Source organism: Chlamydotis macqueenii, chromosome 3 (assembly GCF_036417535.1).
Source record: "Chlamydotis macqueenii isolate bChlMac1 chromosome 3, bChlMac1.mat, whole genome shotgun sequence".
NCBI classification, from domain to species: Eukaryota; Metazoa; Chordata; class Aves; order Otidiformes; family Otididae; genus Chlamydotis; species Chlamydotis macqueenii.
In genome coordinates, this window is record NC_141558.1 from 82,766,839 (window position 1) to 82,792,384 (window position 25,546).

Below are 25,546 nucleotides of genomic sequence, written 5' to 3' on the forward strand. Positions count from 1 at the left end.
CATGCATGGTGTTGTTCAGTGAATCTATGTTAACTGAGCTTAACATCTACTTTAACATTTGTGGGAGGGGGAAAGTTAACCCGTAACTCTTGGTTAAGTGTATGAGAGCCATTGCAACTATTAGGAGCAGGTATTTGTTTAGTGGAAAGGGAGAAACAGATTTGACAGTCAGAGTCTCATTTGTGGTGCAAGTGGTGAGATGTCTAACTGTTAATGTTGTACGTGTTGTTCATTAACCACTCACAAATGCAGACTTTGCTATGAACTTTCATGAGGCTGTTTTCCTGGGTCTATATTTTAATAGTACGCATAGTTGTTTGTATTTTGCTGTAGTTGTAGTGGTTTTTAGCTTTTTTTTTTTTTTAAATGTCTTCCTGTTTGAAGTTAATCCTTAATACCATTATAAACCTTAAAAAGATAATTGTATCTATTAAATAGATTTGTGCTATAATAAAAGATTATTCCTCATTGGGCAACATGTGTTCATTGGCATAAATTGATAGAATTTAATGGAGCTGTGCCAGTTTACACCGTAAAAAGAAAACATTTACTTACCTTTAGCAACGTGCTGCCTATGTAGCTATGGTGTGAAACATGTTTGAAACTTGTATTCTTCATCTGATCCTTGACCATATTCTGTTAAATGAAGAACAGGAAAAACAGAGGAAAGAAAGAGGCGTCTATGTATTTTACTGCTGAATGGTAGCAAGGGATTAACTTTGGAACACTTTGTTTCCTCACATTGTGCTTTGAGATATGGGTTTTATTCTTTAGAAACTGTGTATTTTTACACTCCTCCAAACAGCATGTAAGGAAAGTTTAATAAGAAGACATTCTCTTGTATTAAGTAACAATGTTTTCTTATTTTCTGAAGAAATAGTTTTCCTGTTATTTCCAACAAAACACTAAGGAGGATAATTTTACAGCTCAGTATTACGAGGCAGCATGTTGCTTATCCCATGAAATCCCACAGATCTTATTAGTCCTGTTTCTGTGAATTGACAGGAATTGCTATTTAAAATTCTTTCCTGTCTGGTAAGGAAAACAATTCTTCATTGAAATTAGCTCTGTGCTTCTTTGCAAGCAATAGAGAGAGGTTGTGTCTACAGTGTGTGTTCCCTGTGTACCCAGATGACAGAGATCTCTGGGTACAGAAGCAGAACTCTGTTTTTAAGCTGTATAGAATTAAATGTCCACTTCAGAAGTTTGAGATTATTTCATCATATTTGCATATGATTATTTTTTTTGTTTAAGTATTCATTTTAAAATTTGTTCTCCCTCATCATCCGTTTCTAAGTTTCATGAAGTTTGTGAAGTACAGTACTAAACTGTACTATCTAGTCATATTTTCATGTCCTGGGCTTCTTAAAAATGTCATGTTTTGATGTTTTTCCTGCCTCTGGCTTAAAACAAAGGTAGAGCATGGCAGATACTAGGATCAGATTTTACTTCTTTGATACCTGGATTATATGGTCCGAAAAGCGTATCCTGTAGTTTCCCTGTTCTGTTTCTGCAAAACATGCGGCTGCTGGTTCCTGGCCTGCTCGCTCCAGTCCTGGAGGTGAAATAAAGCAGAGGAATGTAGGAATGCATTTTGTGGTTTTCCAAGAGACCTCACCAAAGCACTGTAATCCTTTCAAAACCTTTGTTTCTCCTGCCGGTAGAAAATATGGCCTGTAGTTTAGATATGACTTGTCCACTTGCAAAAGAACTTGCAGAGCAGTTGAACGCAAGACCAAAGAGAAGGGTTGTCTTCGGAGTAGTGCATGTATGTCAGAAACCACAGAGAGAATTGTCTCACTTATCTGTGATATATCTTTAAAATTATAGCGGTGATATTCTCCTGTGGATGGTTGGTCTAGCTATCTAAAACTGTCTTAAGGGCTTCAGTAGCTACTTATCTAATAACTGGAGTACTAAAGCAAGGGTATACATTATAGTGATTTATTTTTTGTAAGTTTTTTTTTTCCTACAGATATATAGTATAATGTGTTACCTAGGTTAAAAAGGCATTGAACAATTATCACATTTTGTTTCATTTGTACACTTTTAAAAAAAAATAAAAATACTATAATAATGGCTGAATATGAAGTTATAATAAAGCTTGGGATACTTCTATAATGTAAGTGTGCTTGTGTGTATAAGAAGTATTATATAATGACTTTTTCCTTCTCTCCCTCCCCCACCTTGTAGTTTATGACAAAAAACCCAAATAAGCGACTTGGCTGTGTGGCGTCACAAAACGGGGAAGACGCAATTAAGCAGCATCCGTTTTTCAAGGAAATTGACTGGGTTCTTCTAGAACAAAGGAAAATCAAGCCACCCTTCAAACCTCGTATTGTAAGTAGCAGTTTGTGTAACGTTTGGAGAAAACTCCAATTTGACAATTCTAGTTTGACAATTCTAATTATTGGCTTTTCTGAGACGTGAGATTACTTGATGCGACATTTGGGGGTTGAAATAATAACATAAAAACCGTGCTGTAAAGATTGCCTTGTCATTGTTTCTGTGAAGGTAAGTGTCAGGGCTAGATTTAATGCACACGAAGATACACATGTTCAGCCGCATAAACCATGAGAGGCCCTGTTTTAATTACTTTTCTGTGTTTCTAAAGATACCTTGATCAGAAGAGAATATTTTGGTTGGATATATATTGACTGTACTTTCTGTGTGAACTCTGCTACAGTCCTCCATTGCTGATGGCCACTGGATTTTACAGCAAAAAACAGGGGAAAGGATTTCTGATTAATAATATTTTAACTGAATATACTTGAATTAGATAAACTGATGTACTTACATTTTCCTAGGCAATAATTAAGTATTCCTATTTTGAAGTAACAAAAATATGTAGCAGCCCCACATGCCAAAACTACAGAAGCCAAGCAAAAATCCTTTACTTATTCTTCTCTTCCTCTGGATGAAAATATTTACAGTTCACCAAATGTCAGCCTTTCAGCTGAGCACGTGTGCAGTAAATTTTGTGCTTGAACAGTACAAGAGAATAATTTTATGATCAATCCTTTGAGATTCATTTGCATCTTTTGACTTTGCACATTCCTACTTAAGAGTGTTTGATTTGCCTGTAAATATGATCAAGGTATTTGTTTCTTTCTTTAGTTTACAAAGCTATTTAAAAAACAATTTGGACTCAACACTGAATCCTAACTTAAATTTAGAAGTGAAGAAGCCCCTCTGTCATTGCAGAATTGCTGTCTATCCTATTTAATGCATTTACTTTTAGTTCAGTGAGATGCATTTCCCCAAGTTCCTTGTGTAGGCGGTGAAAGCAGGGCTGCCAGTCCAGAACAGGAGCCTGAGGTAGCTCCTCCAAGTCCACTCTTGGAGAAGTCTCTCTCTCTCTGTAGCTATGCAGAAAGACCCCAAAGGGATTGACAACTGTAAGTGAAAGTTAGCCCTTGTGAATGTCTTTCTAGGAGTAATAGTAAGATACAATGTTATCATATGGGTAGGTTTTTCTTAATATATTTCTTGGAGAATGGAAACCTTGTAATGCAGTAGCTCTGGGCAGAGGGATGCCTGAGCCAACCTCTCTCCTGGAAATGGCCCAGTCAGGTGGGCATGCCGGCTGGCTTGCCCTGCCGCCCAGCTCTGCTGTGGTAGAGATATGGCCAGGTTGCACCTAATGCCTGAGCTGACTTACAGATCTCTGCACTGATGCAGGTAGCATCAACCCCAAATTAACCCTATTAGTGTCTATCTGAAGCCTGTTTAATACTGTAACTAGCTGTTTTCCAGTCAGGTTCCACAGCCCTTGAATAGTTGCAGACAACCTTAGTCAGTGTTTAGCTGAATCTTGTGTGTGTAGCTCTTTTCCCATTTCCACAAGAATTTAGCCTTTCATCTCATAGTAATTTTTGTTGCTTTGCTCAGTTTTCATTGGAGTTTTGGTAATACAATTATCAAGTCAGGATGCACAATTAGAAATTAATTTTCACTTTATGCCTCCATCTAGTAAGTCTCAGATTCCTCACACCTAGTCTGTTTATTGGCTGCTTTCCTTTGATAATAAAGATGCACAATCTCTTTGACAATAGTATTTTTATGAGGCCTTTTTTATTTTTAGAAGTATTCCTGTTGCAGTGATCCTTCTTAAAAGTCAGGCAAGATTTACTATGTCAGATATTTTTATTCATTGCTGATATAAATACCTTTTACCTTCTCAGTGCAGCTTCTGTCTCTTTCTGGTAATTATTTCACTGCTGTTATATTGTAAAGCCATTCCTGTTTATTCATTCATGCTGTTTTGTTCCTTTTCTCCTTTTCTGCTTCCTTTAATGATATTTAGTTGGGCATTTCAGTTTTAGTAGTTATTTCAGATTTCAGAGTAGTCTTTTTTAAAATTTTCATGACAACTTGTTCTTTAATAATTGTTAGGGTGGTTTTATACATCTTTATTTACACTTTTTCTCATTTTCCTTCAGGCTGCTTCTAATGTCGGATTTTTGTACTACCTCTTTCTATATTGTACATGCCACCCTTATTCTACCAAATTTGATTCCTGCAGTCTAGTAGTTCTGTATGCTTTTTTTTTTTTCTGAACCCTTTTTATGGTGGTGAATTTGATAATATGTGGTCTATGTTACAGGCATCCCTATCATTTTCATACTCTCGGTCTGCTCGTTCTAAGATATCTTCCTGGTGACTTGGTCCTATCAGCTTTTACTGATAATCTTTTTACACATAGAAAGGATATACTTTTTATAGTTACACTATATTTATGATCCATCAGCTGTTTTGTACCAGCTCTATAATTTTGCAGTTGTCTGGATTTTGTTCTGTAGAAATATTTGAGCAAGATCACACTGAAATTTTTACTTGTCCTTAAAATTGAATGATTTATTAGTTGGAAATCAAAATGTGATATATATCTAGACCGGAGAGAAAGACCACACAAATGAAATTCTATTATTAATTATGCAGCTTCAGAAATGGTAAAGGAATCTAAGGCAGTGAAGTTTAAATGCTGAAAAGGTGATTTTGGATATTTGCGGAGCTAGAAGAGATTGCACTCACTTTGAAAAATACAGAAAAAGGGAAGAAGTTGAACACTAATGAAATAAAGTCTACTTTAAAATCTAGATAAAGAGTTCCTCTCTATATTCAGTTGTGGATGTAGCTTTGAGATTCATTGATTCAGATTAACAAGTGTAACTGTTCCATAGCTATGGAATAACTATGGAATAGACGTAACTAATGCCTGTGTTTGGAATGTTTTCTGATTTTTAACATCTTTCAAAAGGCTGATGGTTATTTAAAAGTGACTTGTAATGCTAAAAGAGGATTTTAAAATATATATTTTTAATCTTTTCAGGAGTGCCTAGGTCAGTGAAAACAGCTATGAGAGGCCAGATTATTAGTCAGAAAATAGACATTCTTGCATGTGATATGTGAGTGCACATATGTGTAGGGAAAGAAGCATACAATGCATATATAGTCATTTGTGCATTCAAATTGAGAGTTGCATGCATATACAAAATTTGACTCATGCAAGAATGCACTTATTTACACAGGTATTAATCTATTTTCTGACCAACTGTTAAGATGACTAAGGGGGGAAATTTTATAATTCTCTATCATACACACTTTCAAAAAAAATAAAACACAGGATCTATTCAAATGAGCTCTGGGCAATATAAAATACTGACAGTAAACAACTAAAGTCATTAGGGAAAATGGTCAAACACTGAGGTCCAATCAGACAATGGAATAATCTGCCAAGGGAGGTCACAGAGGTGCTAGCGTGGAAACAAACCTTGCTTCAGGTCTGCTTCACTAATCTGTGGATCCCAAAACCACATAAGTTCCTTGGTTAGCACAGCTGTCTACCTTTTCTGTTACCTTTTATCCTTTCTCTGCCATAGTAGATTTTCTGAGTTACACTGCATGTCCTGTAAGGCCTCTGCTTCTCCATAGTTCAGGTGTGTCTCTCTAGCTCTGCCAAGTCTGAATTTTTCAACTGGACTTGGAAGAAACACTGCATGGCTATTCATTAGCCAGACTTTTGAGGACTGTTTGATTTTTAAATCGCATTCATGCTGTGGATTTATGCAAACATATCCCTTATTATACCAGAAATACATCATGAATGTCCTTCTAGTTTGTACATTATTTGATTATCCTAATGAAGTTTTGGAAGCTGAAATTTTTTTCCTAACTGTTCTCAGCCTTAGAATGAAAATTACCAAAGTCCAAAAGGTCCTTGAAAAACTCCCTGTGTTTTCTGAAGGCTTGCAAGAGTGCCTTTGACAGATCACTGGTAGAGATGGCTGAGGTTTAGATTGCTAAGCAGTGGCACCAGTGCCACAGGAGTTGTGCTATGTAGAGACAATGGAAGCAGATTTGGTGGCCCTGAAACCTGCTGTGAAGTATCTTTGGCTACTCCTCAAGCTTAATTACTTGGAATAGAGAATACAAAGGGAAGAAAATGCACTGGGGCCCAGTACTATGATGCATATTATGTACCAGCCCTTCCTTTCATAAATCCAGAATTATGAGGCTTTTCAGTGGCAAAATTAATTTTATATATATATATACACACACACTGTGACTTACTGTATTAAGGGTTTCTCCCATGTAGAGCTATTATAAATGTTAAGCTACTATAGAAAAAGTGTTAGCTCTGCCACATGTACATTAGAAATCAAGCAAACTTTTGAAGAACTATGACGAGAGTATTTGTGACATCTATGCTCCAGTGGCCTTCCAGTGTCTCTTGAACATCATTTCCACTGTTCTTAAGACTTAATTCTTAGAGTTTCACAGACTGTCTTGACATTTTCTGAATAATATTGTTCTTCCCTCCTGCTTGAATATGTAATAGCATATGCAAGAAATAAGTACAGTTTTAGTGCAGACAGATACCTTGCAGACAGATGCCTTTTCTCCTGAGCAACTGTGTGAGACAGAAATTTCTTTAAGGCACTTTATTCCTATGTTGATAGATTTTGTCTCATGTATTCTTCCTGGAATTTCATTCCATTTGGAGAATGACATTTCCCCAATTGGTAGCCATAAGACCAGGCTATGGTTTGCAACATAACTTATTGCCCAAGAATTGCAAAGGCCTTGATACAGTATTCAATGATTCTCTGCTCTCCATCTTTCTTTGTTTGCATGGTTATGTTCCTGACTTGGTTGAATTGGTTATTTCCATTTTCAAAGTGCATCTGCCATATTACAAATGAAAACAAGGGTGCAGTAGATGAACTTCTTACCAAAGTCACTGGTATGGTGGTAACTATGGTAGATCTTGCTTAGTGACATGATGGGATGATTCTGTCTATCCCATACCAAATAACAAAATATGCATTTAAAACAGTGATTGAAGCAGATTGCCTTTCATGTGTTTTGATGAAATTTATATTCCCAAGTTGTTATTTACTGGCAAAGTTTGTGTTTGAAGCAGTGAAGCAAAGGTATATTTTGTTGTATTTTGCTTTTTCCTCAATCTTCTCCATATTTCATTACATACTCTGCAAGAAATTCTTTGTGCCATTTCTGAGAGCCACAGGCTTTCCAGGCTGAACTTGTCACCTGCTATCATGCTACTAACGTCAGCCAGTGAAGCTCAGAGAGATGTGCACAAGTGGCATAAAGATACACGATATCCCAGTCCCACTTGCCAGGGATGGAGGAACATCACTGCTCAAAATTTGTTGCTCATTTGGCAGAAGTTAGCGGTAGCTCATATAAGCATCAATTTCTTCTTGGTTTTTGTAGAATTAGACCAGCACAATAAAATCCCTCTCATATTTCTTACATTATTGGTCACAGTGGCTCAGTGTGCTGCAAGAAGCTGTGAGCTGCAAGACCAGAGGAAGCTGTTATACACTGTGCAACAAGGAGAGTCTCACCGCAGGCACACTGCTGTCCTTTCAGGCTGGGTTTTCTCTGTCAGCCCTAGAAATATATGCATGCAAACAGACAGACCTGTCATTTTCATCCACCTTTTTATAAAGTTGGGAAAATTTGAGGCTTTCACTAAGACATCCTCATGTGAAAAAGCTGAAGAACTCTGAGCCAGAGGGTAATACAAAGCCTGGTAAAACAGATGTTTGCCGTATGTCTTTCTTTTTTGCAATTAAGCCAAGTTTCATTGCTAATGGCTTTATCAGTGCCTGGGGCAATCCATTCATAGCGCGGCTTTATGAAGATGAAGTTAACAGAATAATCACATTACGATGATTTACTGTGAATGTGCAGCTTTCACAGAACAATATGTTATTTTAATTTTCTCTATGCATTGTAACTTCTCAGTTTTCAATTAGAAAAGCTCACTTTCTTCAAGAGCATTAGAAACAAAATTACCAAGATAGTCTATTGCAGAATTGTATCTTACAGTATGGAGCAACAGCAGCTGCCACTGGCCCATTTATTTCATCTAATGTGACTCCCTTCGTTTTGCAGCCTCTTCCATTCCTAATGTTATATCATTGAGAATGTTTTCTGCATATTTGTATGTTCCTTCTTCAGTTCTGACTTCTCAGGGGCAGAGGGTTGGTCTATCAGCTAAAACCAGAAACCTGAGAATTACAAGATGTAGTAGTTCTATCAGATTTGCTAGAAACTCGTGGTGTGGTCCAGGGTTCATTACCTAGCTTTTTCATGCCTCAGTTTCCTCTCTGTGGTAATCTCAGGATGCTTAATGCAAAGTTCTGTGACAGCAAAGAAATATGACTGAGAAGTGTTAAAAACCAAATGCTCAAGATCAGCGTGGCTTTTAAATTGACTGAACACGTAGCACTTCCCTTGGAAGAGTGTTCTATGCTATACCAGACCTCAGTGTTAGCAGATTTCATCTAGATCCTCAGTGTCAAATTTCCTAGAGTAATTTGCACCTCTCTCTCAGCTCCAGTAACTCTAAGATAATCATAAACCATTACAGAAGTCCCTCCCCCCTTAGTTATCGCTATCTGAGCTACACTGTCTGTATCCTTGTGAACCTAAACTCCCTTGTTAAGTCTTGACTTAAGGATGCCAGCAATGTGTCCTCTTTCAGTTTTGCGCTGCAGCAAAGTTTTGAAATAAAATCATTCCGAAATACGAAATTCTAGTCCTAGCCAATGATTGTGGGTTGCAACTGCAGTGAGCACTGGGAATTTTCCCCCTCCCCTAAATGAGTGAAAAACTGGCAAAATTTTGGCAGCCCTTTGTCGATGATGTATGACAAGCCAGATGCCCGCAGTGTTTGGAAACTGGGTAATAAATAGCAAATACAAATCAGCACCGACGGAGTGTGCAGCTGGCCTGTTTGCACAGGCAAAGAGGCAGAGGCCGCACCTGCCTCGTGGGTAGGTGCCTCACTGCACAGCTCCCGAAAATGTGTTCAATTAGAGAGGTGTGCTTTTAAATTGCTGCAGCAACCATCTGCTTACTGTGAAATATGGCTGGAATCCTTAAAGAGGGACCGCGTTTCTGGAGAAAACTTTTGAACAGATTAGCCTGAAACATAAGTTTTATAATCTCAGATTTGTTTTCATAGATGACTGCTAACAGGCAAAGATTTTTTTACTTTTTAACGAGGGATTTTTAACCTGGTGTTGGGAAGTCACAATACTGTTTTAGTGGGGTTTTTTGGCACGCCTCTATTTTTTTCTTGTGACAGTGAATTGTGTCGTCATACATGCAGAATTATGACTTTGCCTTTACGCTGTGGGGAAGAAGCCCTGTAAAATGCAGTATCATTCAGTAACACCAAAAGGAACTTAGGAAATTACAGGCCAAGTAAATTTCTTTTTGTATAAATGTTCTCTCTTTTCAAGTTTGCTTCAGTGTGAATGTCCCTCTTTAAGGTAAGGCCTTCAATATGGGGAAAATGTCAAGGTAGGTCCGTTTTTAGGCCTAATAACCTTGAGGTGTCCCTTCAGTTTCATAATATATTTCCATTCAGTCATCAGTGCATGGCAATGAGCATTTAGCAGATGGGCGCGCAAGGGGGCTATACTGCATGCTTTTGCATGAAGTGTTACTGCTTAGACAAAACACTGAGGAGTGATCTTGAGAGCTCAGACCCTCATGTACCATTGTTAAACATTGCACATTATTTATTCCCCACTTGCTGCAGGCATTTCAGGCATAGGAAAACAGTGGACTTTCTTCTAAGAGTAACACTGTGGTGATTAATACTGGTGCATAAAAAAAAAGGCTTAGAAACAGAGAAGAATCTGTATTTGTCAGAACAGTTAACATATATCCTTTAGAAAAACTAAAGAAAAATGGATGTGGACTTTTGGGACAGCCTTTTTATTCAAACAGCCGTAACGGCTGAAGTCCAACACATTTTTTTTTGCACTCTGCTCCTGCCACAGAGTATCATGAATTAGAATATTTAATATCAGCTGGTTCCTAAAAGGTACTATTTTCTGCTGCTGGTTCAAGTGTTAGCCAGGTTGCTGCTGATGGAGAAGCGTTGGCTGTTGGCAGTCGATGAAGTTTGAGATCTCAGTTTAGCTTGCAGTAGGCAGTTGTGAAGAACAGTACCATAACTGCCTGCAATGTGGCTCATACCAATCGGTCAAGCATGGGGCTGGGCAGGGCAGAGAAGTCTCTAACACTTCTGCCTCTTCCCTCAACAAAGTAAAGGACCTTGGTTTACAAAGCTTCAACTAGCTTGGCACTTTGTACAACCACTAACTTTGCTCAGAGTGTAAGTATATGGCTTTCAAGGAGCTTACGTGCAGCTCGTACCACAACTTAGAGAAATCAAGAGTAAGTGAGCTGGTATTTTTAAGGGATTTCAGTGTTGTATATTTGGATGAATAAGGTTCTGTTTTCCCAGAATTTACTCATTCGGTTAGTCTTATTTTTTGTTTCTTTCTTCAGCAGCAGTGCTTGCAGCAGCTGATTTTAGCTGTGATTACCACAACACTAGGATTACAGAAGTTTGAAAGCTACTTCCCAGCACTGCAGGTTCCCAAATATTTATAAGTTAAACAACTTTTATTATGCTGCTTTTGATTCTGCACTGGGGATCCAGCACTATTTGTTTTATTTTGTTGAGTCCTGGTCTTGCAGCACTAAAATCTTTTCATGCTGAATAATTAGGTTCATTTGACCATCTGTTAAACGTACGTTGTTAGGTGGTGCCCATTGGGATGGAGGGATAGCAGCCGGAGTGTTCCTGCTTTCCTTTTGGGCTTCCTCAGAATAAATCAGATTCTGTTTCACTTTTTGGCCGCTTTAACATCCAGTGCTATTTTCAGAAAGTAATCTAAACCATTAAGTGAAATCATCTTATCATGGTTACTTACAGTACCTTCTTAGGTGTTCAAACAGAAAGATTTTGTTTTTATATTAACGTAGATAACAAATAATATTCCTGGGTTGGGCCTGTTTCTGATGTCATTAAAAACCAGTGGCAAAACACCAGGTGATTCAAGAAGCCGTAGCATCTGGCTCTTTATCAAGACAGTGGGGAGGAATTTATCAGAAAAATGCAAAGACTTGTTGAAGGCTGGCAGTCCATAACTAGTACCATTCACAGCTGGAGTCTGGAGAACATAGAGTATAAGAAAAGCTTTAGTTTTGGGTTTATTTCTCATGCAGAACCTTTTGTATTAGCAGTATACCATGCTAATGCAAGCATAATGTTAACAACAGCATCTTACTGGGATGTTAATCCAAAATGAGCAGCAAAAATTTGTCAATGTATGTGTTCACAACTCAGCACACTAGTACAAAAATTAATTCCTGTGGCATATGCACTAATATGCAGATGGTGGACTGAAGAAGCTGCTGTGCAGGCACTTAGTTCAGCAGCACAACAGGGAAGGCATCTTTAAATGGCAAGGAATCCTGGCACTTCATTAACTGGTGCTTTCCTGTTATGCTGTTGTGCTGTTACAAGGGATTTTGGAGACACAGATCTTGTACTGGTCCTCTCAACAGCATGCTCCAGGCATCATATGCTTAAATTGTGTGGGACGAGAGGAACACTCAGTCTAGGTATTTATTTATGAAAAACCTTAAGCATAGATCTTGTTCCTTGCTTTGCATGCCATATTCAGATTTGCAAAGGACCTACAGAACAATGATTCCCTTTGCTTAATTATGGAGTATGGAAAATAAGGAGTTGAAGATCATGACTGCCATGACTCTGAAGGATGGTGTTTATGTTTGACAAGAACAAGAAGAAAGAGAAATTGAATTTGTGCCCTCAGGTCCATAATAACAGTTCACAATCCATGTATAGGAGAACAAAATAGGAAGAAAATTAGATGCATAGTGAGGAAAAAATTACTCAAGCTCAAAGCAGATAATTAGCAGAACCAAGAATGAAACCCATGTCTCCACAAAGTCAGCTATGTCTTACTGCACTTTTAATAAATCTGTGTTCCAAAAGAAGCAGTTCCAGTGTCCGGAGGAAAGGTGGAAAGGAGATACATTGAGATGCAGAAGTAGTAGGCATTCATGCATAATTGTGCAATGCCTTTTTGTTTCAATCTACAATTTGTATGAGTATGTGCATAAGTTTAAGAAAAAAAAAAAAGACAGGAGCTTGGCAGAGATAATGAGTCTTTAAATATTTCATTACATCATTCACCTGTTCACTGGCATCAGATTCTCCTTAACCTATTCTTTGTCTTTTTGATTGCTTAAAGAATGGAAAGCAAAGTAAATCTGTTGATCTTTAACAGAATAAATCTGGTCAAATTTGTCAGTGCATTGCTAGACCAACTGTACTGGGATAGTTTTTCAGTGCTTTATAGGATGTCTCCTGGAAGCCACTGGAATTCTAGGGCCGTGTGCCCTAGACTTACCAACTCTCCAGCATTACTTTTTTTCTCTTCTTTGCAAGTCAGTTCCATTTTCCAGTCCTTTGTGCAAAAGTGCTGGTCATCAGGAAGACAAAAAGGCTTCCCTGCACAGGTATTTGAGGACTTCCCAGCAGGTGGTTTAGCATGTCGCAGATGCACCAGCCCTGACTACTGTAACTCTGCTGTAACAGCAATGGTTAAAATGCAATTTTGGGGGAATACAACTGAAAATGGTCTCATCCTGGGTGTGTGCCAGGCTGTAAGAGGGAAGGTGACATCGGTGATCGTGACCCTAGAGCAGCTGAGGATATCAACGGAAGCTTGCCAATATAATGTGCATTAGAGAGGCACACACATAAAATCTGCACTGCAGGGTGGATCATAATATTTGCAATAGGAATTGCATTGTGCAGATGAAGGGTATTTTAATATGATTGTTCCGTTTTTTCTTTTTTTTTTTTTTTTATTTCCTCCCCACCCCAAGAAGAAATATAAAATTATTTCCCATGTAGTTAAACCCTGAAAGAAAGCTACCATAAGGGAAAAATACAGTGTAGAAATTCAGAAGTTGACACGCATCCCCTGCAATTTTTTTCACTCTAAAAAATGCATGTATTCTACCATAGCATAGCCTGTGTGCAGTGGTTCTGTCATGATTAAGTCCTAATGGAAGCAAGCCCTGATAAGGTGGACAAGACGGATCTTGAGGGTAAGGGACTAACCACAGGCAGGAAAATGTAGTGCTGACCTCCCCTGCAGGTCCTGTGCGTTCTGTTTCCGTCAGTGTTTTACACAGAGATAACTGTTGTGCTTTAGCAAGGAGGCTATGAACAAAACAAGTTTGGTATATATAGCTTTAGTGGTGTGTACTTGTTCATGCTGAAACCATACCCAAGTATGGCCATAGGGGACAACAGTTTTACAGCAACTTCTTCTGGATGAGGTTCATTGCCCAAACTGTGAACACGGGGTGGGTGGCAGTGAACCTGCAGAGCTTTGATTTTGTTTGCCTTGCTGTTTGTTTTGTTGTGGTGATTTTGGTGTGTAGAATAGGAGAAAGGCTGTCCAAAAGTGAAATAGTAAGGCTGGCATCCTGGCCATGTAATCATTAAATGTTTGTACCCCCTCACTGTTTAGGTTATTCCTCCTTCCTACTTGACCCATTTCACATTTCTAGGAAAGATACAGTTTCATTATAAAGGTGGTTTCAGTTTAGTGGAACCCTTTTAAAATTAATAGTTCTGTGAATTAGATTGGTGTTTATTAAATATCTGTGTACTTCCATAACATTGTGGACTACATAGACTGGCATGCTTTTCAAATACTGTTTCACTATCTATTAACATCTTTATTGACTGAGGTTTTTTTCCAGTTCTTTCTCTTAATTTGGCATCCTTTACATCTAATGAAAGCAAAATCCAGAAGCACAAAATCTCACCCTCTGTTTGGAAGTAATGAATGTTGGTATACTTGTAAATACTACTAGGATTCAAACCCTTTTTTATCATCATAACCTTCAGCTGAATATACTGCAGCTCATGTCTGATCTGGTGTAACTCTTCCATATATGAATAGAGCAATTAACATGCTGAAAAAATTGGTAACTTGTAAAATTATTCTGGTAGCGTATATTTCGTATCTTCTGAAATAAGACATTCCAGGAAATACTTCTAATACTGATACAGATTCTCAGAGCATGCAAATACTGTGAAGAGGCATCACCAGGATAAGCAGAAAGACAGCCTGAAGTGTTCTGCTTCTTAGCCCATTTCTTACACAGTATTCATACTGAATTTCTCTCTATATAGAATGAGTTACACGTGAAAGTGAGTGTTCATTACAGTTGGTCTCAACTTTTTAGAAACTACTACACCTTTATGAAAAGAGATCCAATCATTGGTGCAAAGTGATCTCTGCCTGCGGTTTTTGTTATCATAATAAAGAGAGGTGAATGAGAGGACAGTGATATGTGAGGTTAGCCACATAACCTTGTGCTTCAAACCAGTTTGCTTGTTGTCTTGAGTTTCCATTTATCTTGAACAAAATAATCTGAAAATCTTATCAGTGCAGAGGTAAATACAAAATATTCAAACTCTAGTCATCCTGATCTAAGAATTTCTTCTTGATACTGTGTCAAACATGGGAATCATTTATCTCTTACTGAAACAAAATTCTGGATAAAATTAAATGATTAACAGATGTGAGAAGGTGCGACTCGTGCTGCGTGTCCCGTTCCTGCTGCACCACTGTCCCGTGCCCCTGTAGCTGCAAACTGAAAGCTGCAGCAGCTTCCTGCCCACATTTACTGTGCTTGTTGTGCGTTTGATGTGCTGCTGAGACAGCGGAACGCTGCACAGGAAGGGTTCTCTGGTGAAGCTCCTCAAATGAATGGCAAACTCCAGGATTTCACTATGGGCTTGAAAATATATGAAAAGTCATCAAGCACTGGTATTGACAGAAAATTGCAGTGGAGTAAAGTTAAAGATGTCTCATTCAGTGATATAGAAAGGCCAAGCTGCATCTGCATTGCCATTAAAATAATGAATGAGCTTTGTATATATTTTGTGTCAAAAGGTCCACTTACTGAAAAATATCATAGCACAATAGTTTTTTCTTTCAACATATTGGTTCATTGTTATAATGATAATTTCTGACCTCATTTACTTGTATTGGCTGTCTGTTCCATATTAGTTCCTTGTTCTACTAAACTAAACAGGAATCTATTAATTGATTTAAAGAGGATTCCTACCATTAAATTTAAACACCATATTGTGAATTTGTACAAAAATCAGACTAAAATACAAAATTTAGGCTTTTGTGGCAAAGTTATTTTCTAGCCACCACCTCCATCTTTGTTTTACCTCCTCTGAGTAGCCTTTGAACCCGCTGGACAATTCCAGCCCATTTTAGTGGAGCCATTGAGCTTTCGAAGGCCTTTAAAGAGTTTTGGTGATTTTCTGCAAATTAAATGAAAATAAATAATGGAGTAGAGACAGATGCTTCATAATGCCTCCAAGCTGGAGAATTAATTTAATCCTTGTCAGGCAGAAGAGAGTCCACTGAACCTCTTGGCCTGATGACACAGCTGATGAGGTGCCCATGCTTTGCTGAGTTCCCTCGTTTGGAACAGCCTCTGTCAGGTGCCTTCTTGCAAGGATTTCTGTGGCTTTTCAATACCGAAGGCTCCTGTCATTCACATTTAGTTCATGAGATTAATAGGAAGCAATGGCAAGTTCTAACACTCTTAATGTATTTTCAGTGATAAGAATATCAACTTAGATTTCTTTTTGCAATTCATATAGTGTCATTAAGTAATCATCAACAGGCAAGGTTGGTAATCCTTGGCACTAGAAAGCCTATTAAGCATGTTTTTTGGAGGGTTTTTTAAGCTTGAGTTTGTGACTGCAAGTAGAAAGTTAATTTTTCATTGAAATGGTAGTGAAAATAAAACCAGTTAAGAAAACCACTGTTTAATGTGTGCTTATTAATAGCATGTGAAATTACTTGTAATATTTTAGTAATTATGTTAAGAGATTTAAGAAAAGAAGCATTTTGACTCATAAAACAGGATTTCTTTTTCTGAAGTTGTACAGGCCAACTAGGAAAGCTGATTAAATGGTGTTTTATTAAGAGATAGCCTTTTAAAATTTCCAGTATCTTTAGCTCTTCAAACAGAAGCAGTAATCTTTGAATAGAATAAAACATGACTTTGACTTAAAAAATTGTCATCCTGCATGGGTACTAGGTCATGTTAATATTTATTAATTCAAGGAGTTCTATTTCTGTAGCATAAGTGTTACATCTAATCAGATCGTGTCATCCACATGAAGCAGGTCCACCATGTCTCCCAGGATAAGCAGGTCACACTAGGTCAGTGTTCAGATAGGAGACCTGTGAAGCATTCACACTGCTGGAAAAAAATTAAAGATCAACTAGCCGGCACGTTTCCTGCACAAGAGGTCACTATTCCTTCTCACTATCAAAGATACCATGCTGGTGGAGAAGCCATCTTTTAGATGAGGGTTAAAATTGGAGTTGTGTCATTTTTAGTCATTAAAAGTGCCATGGCACTGCTGCTGCTCTTTGTCGGACGGAGACTGAGTGCCTACCCGCTGCCCGCAGTAGAGCAGTTTCAGTGCAGTGTGGAATTTGGCACCTATTGTTGGAAGCTCTTGGGTACCCCTGCTCTCGTGTAGCATTGACACATGCTAAACACAAGGTGTTTGGGTAGTCTAGAGCAAAAAATATTATCATCTGAAACCTAGTTAAATCTCTGTGTGTTTGGACGGACAGCTGTGGTTTTGGGAGTTCCTTTTTTCCTAATAACCCTAGTTTATTCACTCATTTGAAATTGAGAAGTCTTACCTGGAAAAAAAGTTTGAAAAGTTAAAAATAAACAGAATCCCAGCCATTTAATCACTACATCTTTAATTATGCAATTGCCAGCCAATCTAAATATTTTTCCTTTTTTCTTCATTAATGTTCAAAGTTGGATAATAGCTGCACTCTGTTTCCTTCATATACTCTCCTTACCTTGCAGGTCTTCTTTATTTTCTCAGCTTCTCTGCTAGGAGACAGCCACAGCCCTTCATACCTTCATCCTGAGCCCTCATGCTGCAACTATATATTGCTTCATGCTCTTGGCCTATAGAGTATTCACAGTGCAAGTACATTAAAATAGCAGTAATGTGGCCAGACCTGTTTCATCTTAGCAGATGAGGCCTTGCAAAGTAGTCATCACTTCAGGAAGAAAATGCCTAAGTTGCTAAGGAGGGTTCCTCAAATAAATCTTTCTATTGAAAAGAAGCACTTGTTATGTAGTCTACCTTTTGTCTTGTATGGCTTAATCCACTCACTTTTGTTCCCTGTGATTTATTTAATCTCACTTCATCAATGGGTTCGTTAGAGGCTTGCTAGCCTATCGTTTCAGTCTTAGATTGCTCCATACTTATCCTGTTAATAAATTGGGTGATCTACATCTATGCTGCCGAAAAGACACGGAATTATTTATAAATCTGATAAAGTAAAAACTTCCATTTCCTTCTTTGGTCTTGAAGTTGTATCTTAAGGCATACCGGGCTTTTAAATCTAAGAAAATACCTTTGGTTGTTGTTTCAGAAGTGTTTGGGATTCAAAGTTCTACTGGACGTACAATTATTTTTAATCAATTGGATTTAGGTGCACCAGTGTTGGAACAGTTTTTCAAATGTACTCAACTGCACTCTTTTTCACCTAACACCGTCACAAATCTTAGTGATCGTTTTCTGGAAAAAGTAGCTATTGGGAATTAATTGCACCTGATACACTTTGAGGAATTTTTCTTCTTATTCTTTTAGCTTCAGCAAGGAAATAACGCTTTTCATAAATATGTTCAGTAGGAAAACCTGAAAATAGCATATATTGTATCTGTTCTCAGCTAGTCCAGACTTTATTTGCCCTGGATAGCTAGTGGTTAAAGTGTGAGTGTAGTGCCATTTCTTTTGCATGTAACTGCAGTTCTGAATTTGAATTCTACTTTCTACAAATATTCACTGACCTCCTTCTGCTTTAGTGACTTCCTGTAGCAAATTCATTGTATGAGTGTGTGAAAATACTATGGTAGAACATGGAGAACAAGAAGAATGTAGACATAGTTGCAATGCAATGCATTTAAAACTTCATATGGAATGTCATTCTTATTTTGCAGTATTTGCCAAAATAACTGGGAGAAAAAAATGAAGTCCAAAGGCATGTCCCTCACCCTTTTTGTGGTTCAGAGTATATAGTCACATACACTTTATGCGCAATCTTTATGTGCAAAGTAAATATTACAAATGTAAACAATATAAATACATTTATATGTGTGTTAAGGCCATATTCCTTTCCTTTTAATGGAATTTTGTAGCTAGAGGATGTAGATTTTGGTTGCTTGCACTTAGAAAGTACTTGGTTTACAAGTGGCAGTCTCTTGCATTTATATAGACCTTTTTTCCCCTTATATCTATAAAGTTCTCACAAATAACTTACGTGAAGGTTGCTATGACTGTTTTACAATTGTGAGAAAGCAAGCTATTTGTTCTACTGCCTCAGTAGAGCTGAGTAAGAAAATATACTTATATATATAATTTATAGGAAAATTTACCTACATTGAAAGAAGGGATATGTCCCATTTGACATACATTAATGTATTTTATGATGTATCACTTTATGATTTTATCATTTTACTTTGCAAGTCAAATAGCTATTCTATTTCTGGTATCATCTTAATCTCAGACATGGGCAGGATGGACACAAAGCTAATTTTCAATGTATCGGTGTGCCTCCATTCAGTATCGCTCAGGTAACTATTAGATTTCATGAAATATAGAGAAAAGAGACAAAGTGTAAAGGAAAATGCTTGTTCCAATTTTTGGAACCTGTACATACCTGAAATACGCTGCTAACATGGAAAACAGGAACAGTGCAGATCTTAAGGGAATGACAGTGGGGAATGTTTTCCCCTGTAGCCTTAAGCTTTTTTACATGTCAGCGGTGACAGATAGTCACTGTCATGAGTGCCCTGAGGACAACTTGGCCTCCCCAAGGCCATCTCTAGTTAATGCATCTTATCCCACCCACAGCATGTACAGTTGCACTTTGTTGGCCCAACTTTGCTGAAAGAGAGAGGTGCTTTAGACTTCAATGGTGAAATCCTGATAACTTTGAAATAAATAAGAATTCTGGGGTGGATTTCTCCGGAAGCAGAATTTCGCACTTTGCTGTGGTTCTCTGAATGACATGCAGCTGCATTAGGAAATCTGAGTTGCCAATGTGGAGCTCCAGGATTTTGGACTGAGCACAGTTGTGAGGTATACATCTGATTTTAAAGCTGAGCGTAGCCAGATGTGAAGAAACAGTTAGCTTAGAGTTGAAACAGTAGGCTATATTGTGGGGAAATCAATTAAATCAGTTCACTCTGTGCCTCTGAAATGAGATATCATTATGCTCAAATCTGAGAGGAAACAGCCATACCACCTACTATGCCAAAGCCTTTTTTAAACTAGTCCTAATCTCAGCTTCCTGCTTTATCATCATACTGCTATTCCTTCGCCTGTCAGAGACCTGTGAGTCTCTGGGAACTCATTTATGGTACTGCTTCTGTGGCCTCTCCCAAACTCATTTATAGTACTTGCTCCTGTAGCTTCTCTCATACGTCTGTTATTCTTTGTGTGAAGTAGCTCCTCTTTTATTTCAATCATTCCAGAAAATTCAGCCTTTGCGGGAGTCGGGGGGGGGGGGATAGAGAGGATGTAGAGCATCTTTTCTTTTACTGTACTGTTTTACCATTCACCTTATTTGTATTTTTCTTCTCAGAAAACCAAAAGGGATGTAAATAACTTTGATCAAGACTTTACACGAGAAGAACCAGTATTAACGCTAGTGGATGAGACAATTATAAAACAAATCAATCAAGAAGAATTTAAAGGGTTCTCTTATTTTGGAGAAGAGCTACTGCCATAGACATCGTTAGGCTGACAGATGAATGATGCTGCAAGAAGTGATTCTGAAGAGATCGTCAAATTACTGAGACTCAGTAGATCAAGAACTACTTCTCTTACCCTGAGCCCATATCCCCAATTAAAGTATATATTTATTGTTTTTTCCCTTTAATCTTCTGACCTGAAAGCACTCTTAATTTCTGTCTCACAAAGCAATGCAAAATAATTTTGTATCAGAAATTGTAGATGTAACACACTGCCGTATATTTGCAACTTTTCTTTTATTCCTAAGATCTTCTCGGAGGACAAAATTGCATCATTTCCATGGAAAATGAAGCCATGCTATTAAAAGCGATTTAGCAGATCACTTCTGTAATTGTCATATGTATTTAAGCTAAGAAAGTGAGAACTGTTTCTTCTGCACTGGTGGTTATGGCGAGATCTGCACTCAGATGTGGAACAAATAAATAATACGTTGCCCTTTGTTAAGCAAAGAAGTCTGGCTTTGTGGAAGTGTAATCCTCAATTATAAATTTATTGTGGTGAGGAACAAACTTAAAATAAAGCTGTCCAGAAACATGAGCGCATCAATTAAGGCTTTCAGTGAAATTCCTCGTACAATTTATGGAAAACTCTTAGGAATAAGAAGAATCACAAAGATAACTGAAATTTTATTTAAAGCGGGAAATAGATACTATATGGATAGTTATTAAAGGGCTAAAGAATAAAAAGCCTATACTAATTTAACAAAGTTATATATAGGCATTTTACAGTTTTTCAGGCAATTGGATGTACTATCCATGTTACCAAATTTAATATCCATTTAAATGAACCATTAATGTGATGGCAAGCTTGTAAATGTTTACAGTTAATTTTACAGTAAAAATTAATTTTAAACATTATAATTTTGCCTTTTCCATTGTAGCTAAGTTGATAAATAATTTCTTATTTATATTTATTTTCTCAGCAGTGTGTTACTTTTGCACACTTTTACAAAACCATAATACTACTGTGTTTCTTGGTTTTTTTTTATGTTTAAAACCTAAAGAGAAATCTGCTTTTAGAAGACACAAAATAAGGCTACACGTGCATCATGTGGAAGTGTGTTAAAAAACTGAAGATCAAACATTCACAAACTGACATTATTGAAAGTTGTAAATTGAATTTTTTGTGTATGGATTGAAATGGTAACTCATGTGGACAATATTACAAATGTGAAGTTACCTCCTGTAGATACGCTAACAGTGTTATGTACTTATATTTGCAGGAGTACCCTGTGGTTTGTTTGGGGTTTGTTTTCTTTTTTTTTTGTGTACATGTATTGCTGAGGTCATTTTATTATATATTTTACTGGACTGAATGAGCGGTCATTGGAATCCATTTAAATTGTCGCACATGGATTTCCAGCTGCACAAAAATATATATACTTGTGATTGGCAAAGTGGCACTAAAGAAGCTTTTTTGCCTTTTGTACAGGTGAGATTTTGTATATAGTGTTTGCTGCAAGGCCTGTGGAATTCATTGAATATAGAGGTATCAACTGCTGCATGTTCAGGCATACTATTAAAATGTTAGTCTATGAAAGAATAATTATAATAATGTCCATGTGCAATACTCTTGTATGTGTATTGGTTCAAGTTACTGTCAGAGAGATGAGGTTTTTGTTATAAAAGATGTAGACATATATTAAGCTATACTAAATCTCTTGTATAGTTCTCTTCAACTCTATTATGACCTGATAGAGCTCAGAAAGAGAAAGGGATGTCACAAATCATGGTGGACAAAGCGTGAATCCTTGGCTTTAAGAGAGAATCTCGGTCTCAAGCAGATGAGTTAGTTTGTGTCAGTTTTGCGTCTGGCTGCTCATAGCCTGTTACTGATGACAACATCCAGTTCCATTTTGGTTTGTTTTTAAAACTCAGGTGTAATTATTATATATATTCGTATGATGATTTCAAAATATTAAATATTATGATATATCGATTAATGTGTTGTCTGGCCTACAGGTGTAATAATGGATCAAGCCTTTAGTTTAATTTAATTTATCTTCAGTAATCTTTTGTACTAGGAAAAGACTAGCTTCTGGAGCTGGGTGCCAGCACAGAAACAACTTAATGATTGCATCATCTCAATGTTTAAATTTCTTTCTCTTTTAGAAATATATTGTAGAACTGCCCATCAATTTGTGTCTCGCCACTGGCTCCGTTTATTTCTCATCACGGTTAGCTTTTGACATCCAGGCAAGAACTGATCACAAAGCTAAAGCGTTCCTTTCCATAGGTGAGTAGGCTGGCTAGGAAGACAAGTTATCGGATAGTGCACTACTGTTTGTACAACAAGAGGCCTTTACGCAAAACTGAGCATTTATTTTGAAGGAATAAAAGCGTCCCATAAAGCTTTTGTAAGCAAGCTGCGTAGTCTGTGTTTCTGTTTCTAACATGAAGATAATTAGCAAACATTTTTATTTCAAGAGGCCTCAGCACCTGCAATGTTTGGTAGGATGCTAAGAGAAAATTCAAGGAGATAAAAACTTTTGCATGGGCAGATATTTCTTCAATATAAATAGTTAGATCCTCTGCATTGGGTTTACATCAGAAGGTTTGTCTGTTACCTTGAACATTTTTTAAGATAATTCTCAAAAATGGACATTCTGTTACATTTCTGCCTGTTCTGTAAAATATTTCCTGTTCCTTCTTTGTAAAATGAGTGCAAAATGCCAAAAAGATTATTAATAATAATAATAATTATGAAGAATCCGTTGTTTCTTGTTTTTCCTCCCAAATAGACTTAATTAAAAAAATGGAAACACGTTTTTCTCCATAGGGTGAAAAATAATTCTCTCCAAAAAAGGCTTACAAATTACCTCTTTTTAAATTATGTGCAGAATAGTTCTAGCTAAATATAAAATGTATTCAGTTGCAGGGTGGGGGGTAGGGTTTTTTTTATTGTGAGGATTTATTTGTACAGCATTTTTTTTCTTATGGATGTAATTTGAATCTCTTGCCATTCATTAGTGTTATTTCATCGTAAACATTATTACTGTGCCAAATGTACTGTATTCAGAAGGATGTGAATGTGTATTGTTTCGGAACCTAATAAATACAATGATGTTAAATCTTATTTTTTTCCCCAAAGTTTTCCTGAGTATTTCCTAATGAGGAAGAAAAAAGACGAAGGATGAATATATTTCTTGTTGCATGTTGTGCAAAATACTGTGAGTTTGTCTTTTAGGAGTGGACATTTTGAAAAGGAGTGATTTGCTAACAAGAGCCTCATCTGTGAAGCACTAAACACTCCAAGAGAACCACAGATAACAGTGAGTGAACACTATTTATCTTGGGCACCGTAGCATTTACCTCAAAGCACCAAGCAGACGAGCGTACAGACTTTTTCTGTTTGCTGGCTACATAATGGTCACGGAGTTCTGAGTGATCCCAGCATTCTGCTTAGCTGCGTTGTTAACACTTACTTCAGTAGGGCACTTTGTGTACAAACACATGAGACTGCGTTAGTCTTTAATTGGATTGATTAGAGCGATTAATAGTATGCATAAGTTTAATCAATTAGGGACATAGAGCTTATTAAATGATTTGTTTAACTTAATCTGTCGATGTGATATTGTCTGAAATATTTCATCATGTTTCAATTTGCACCTTAAATACTTTTCCATTTTCCTGTCTAAAATTCTTAACTTCAGTAGGTCAGCTATCAGCATACACTGGCAGTAATTCCAGGTAACAATCTCCAGTGAGTATACCTAGCTAGTAAGTATACTAACTTAAACAAAAAAAAAAAAATAATTTGAAGAGTGTTTTAAAATTGCAGCTTTTGCATAAACCTCAATTTTTTTTTCCTTCATGCTGAGTCTTCGCAAGGTCACTGAACATGTTTGGTACCTATGAGTATATTCCAAATCCTGTCTGTTGACAGCATTAGCGTAAGCTTTGTCACAGAAATTATGCCAGTTAAAGAACTATGTTATATCTTGATTTTCTGGGTATGTTTTGCAACCTTAACCATCATCATACAAACAATAAACACCACTGGTCTCCAAATATGTCAATCCATGTCATGTTTTCTCGTAATGCTGTGACTGATATCTACTAAGAAGAGTTTTTATCCTTGCTGATGGACTGCAAGATTTGGAAAGACGGCAGTCTTTTGAAGATAAATGACTCACCGTCTGATTTGACTGTCCATGCTGTAAATGTGGTACTAAAAGTTCAGGGAGAGAGTCTCAGCATATATCTCTGTGCTTCTGTGGCCTTCTGCACAGGAGATGTTAGATCACTTTACAGTAAAAAATGGTTTTAGCCTCCTAGTAGTCTCATGAGGTACATGAGTAAATCAGTATGATAAGCACCTACACGAACTGATGAAAATCAAAATAATTATCTAATGAGGAACTGAAGCATTGAATAGGTTGACATACTCACAGAAGCTGCAGACATTCAGTTTGAGTCTTCATCTATATATACTGTTTGAGCAAACCAGATTTTTAATGAAATCACATGGGGTGAACATACCTTGTCCTGGGCATGAGTTAAAAAACAGAACGAGTTAGATCGGAGCGGACCTCTTTTAGGACCAAGAGACTTTTCATCTAGGTGACATAAATAAGATATTCACATAATCAAAAGAAGGCATGAACAGCCATATGGGGTCAAACCAAACATCGTCAGGTCAGGTATCCTGCTCTTGGCAATGGTCAGTAGCTTAAGCAGGAATGTGCACTGATTAGAAATCAAGAACTGTCAGCTTTGATTGTAGCTGCAGAAGTATAACCAATAGAAAATACCTGTGGAAAAATCTGGGAACAGGAAAGCACGAGGTAGTATTCTGCCTGCAGCAGTTTGACTCCGTGATGTTACGAAGCAGATGGTGGATTCTTTATTATATTTAATATCTCTGAATAAACTTTCTTTTTATTAATCAGGTTTTGAACGATGTGAACTTCAGGCATGCAAAATATTCTGTGGGAAAGTGCTCCACAGCTCATATAATCATTGTGTTAAAAATTATCTCTTTTTGCTTATTCGGACCCAGCCATAATTCCATTTTTTGATTCCTGGGTCTTTCTTTGTACAAGGATAAATAATCATTCACTGTTCACCTTTTTCAGGCAACTCAGATTTTTGTAGGTCACTGGTACATCCTTGCTCAGGTAGTTCTTTTTCTGACTGAAAACCTGTCTGTAAAAAGGCTTCATACAGACACAACCCATATTTTTGGTCATCTGTGTCATCTTTCTCTGAATTTTTTCCAGTTCTACTGTATCTGTTTTGAAGATGGGCAATAGAATTAAGTGTCATA

General features: G+C 37.2%; 1 protein-coding gene across 1 annotated transcript in view; it reads left to right on the forward strand.

Moving 5' to 3' along the window:
• PRKCE (protein kinase C epsilon) overlaps window positions 1-23,353 on the forward strand; it is a 302,674-nt gene extending 279,321 nt beyond the window's left edge. The window contains exons 14-15 of the mRNA XM_086743822.1: window positions 2,194-2,340; window positions 20,109-23,353. Of these exons, the coding sequence (XP_086599948.1) occupies window positions 2,194-2,340; window positions 20,109-20,255 (294 nt within the window). The 3' untranslated portion in view covers window positions 20,256-23,353. The remainder of the gene's footprint in view (window positions 1-2,193; window positions 2,341-20,108) is intronic.
• Window positions 23,354-25,546: the final 2,193 nt, after the last annotated feature.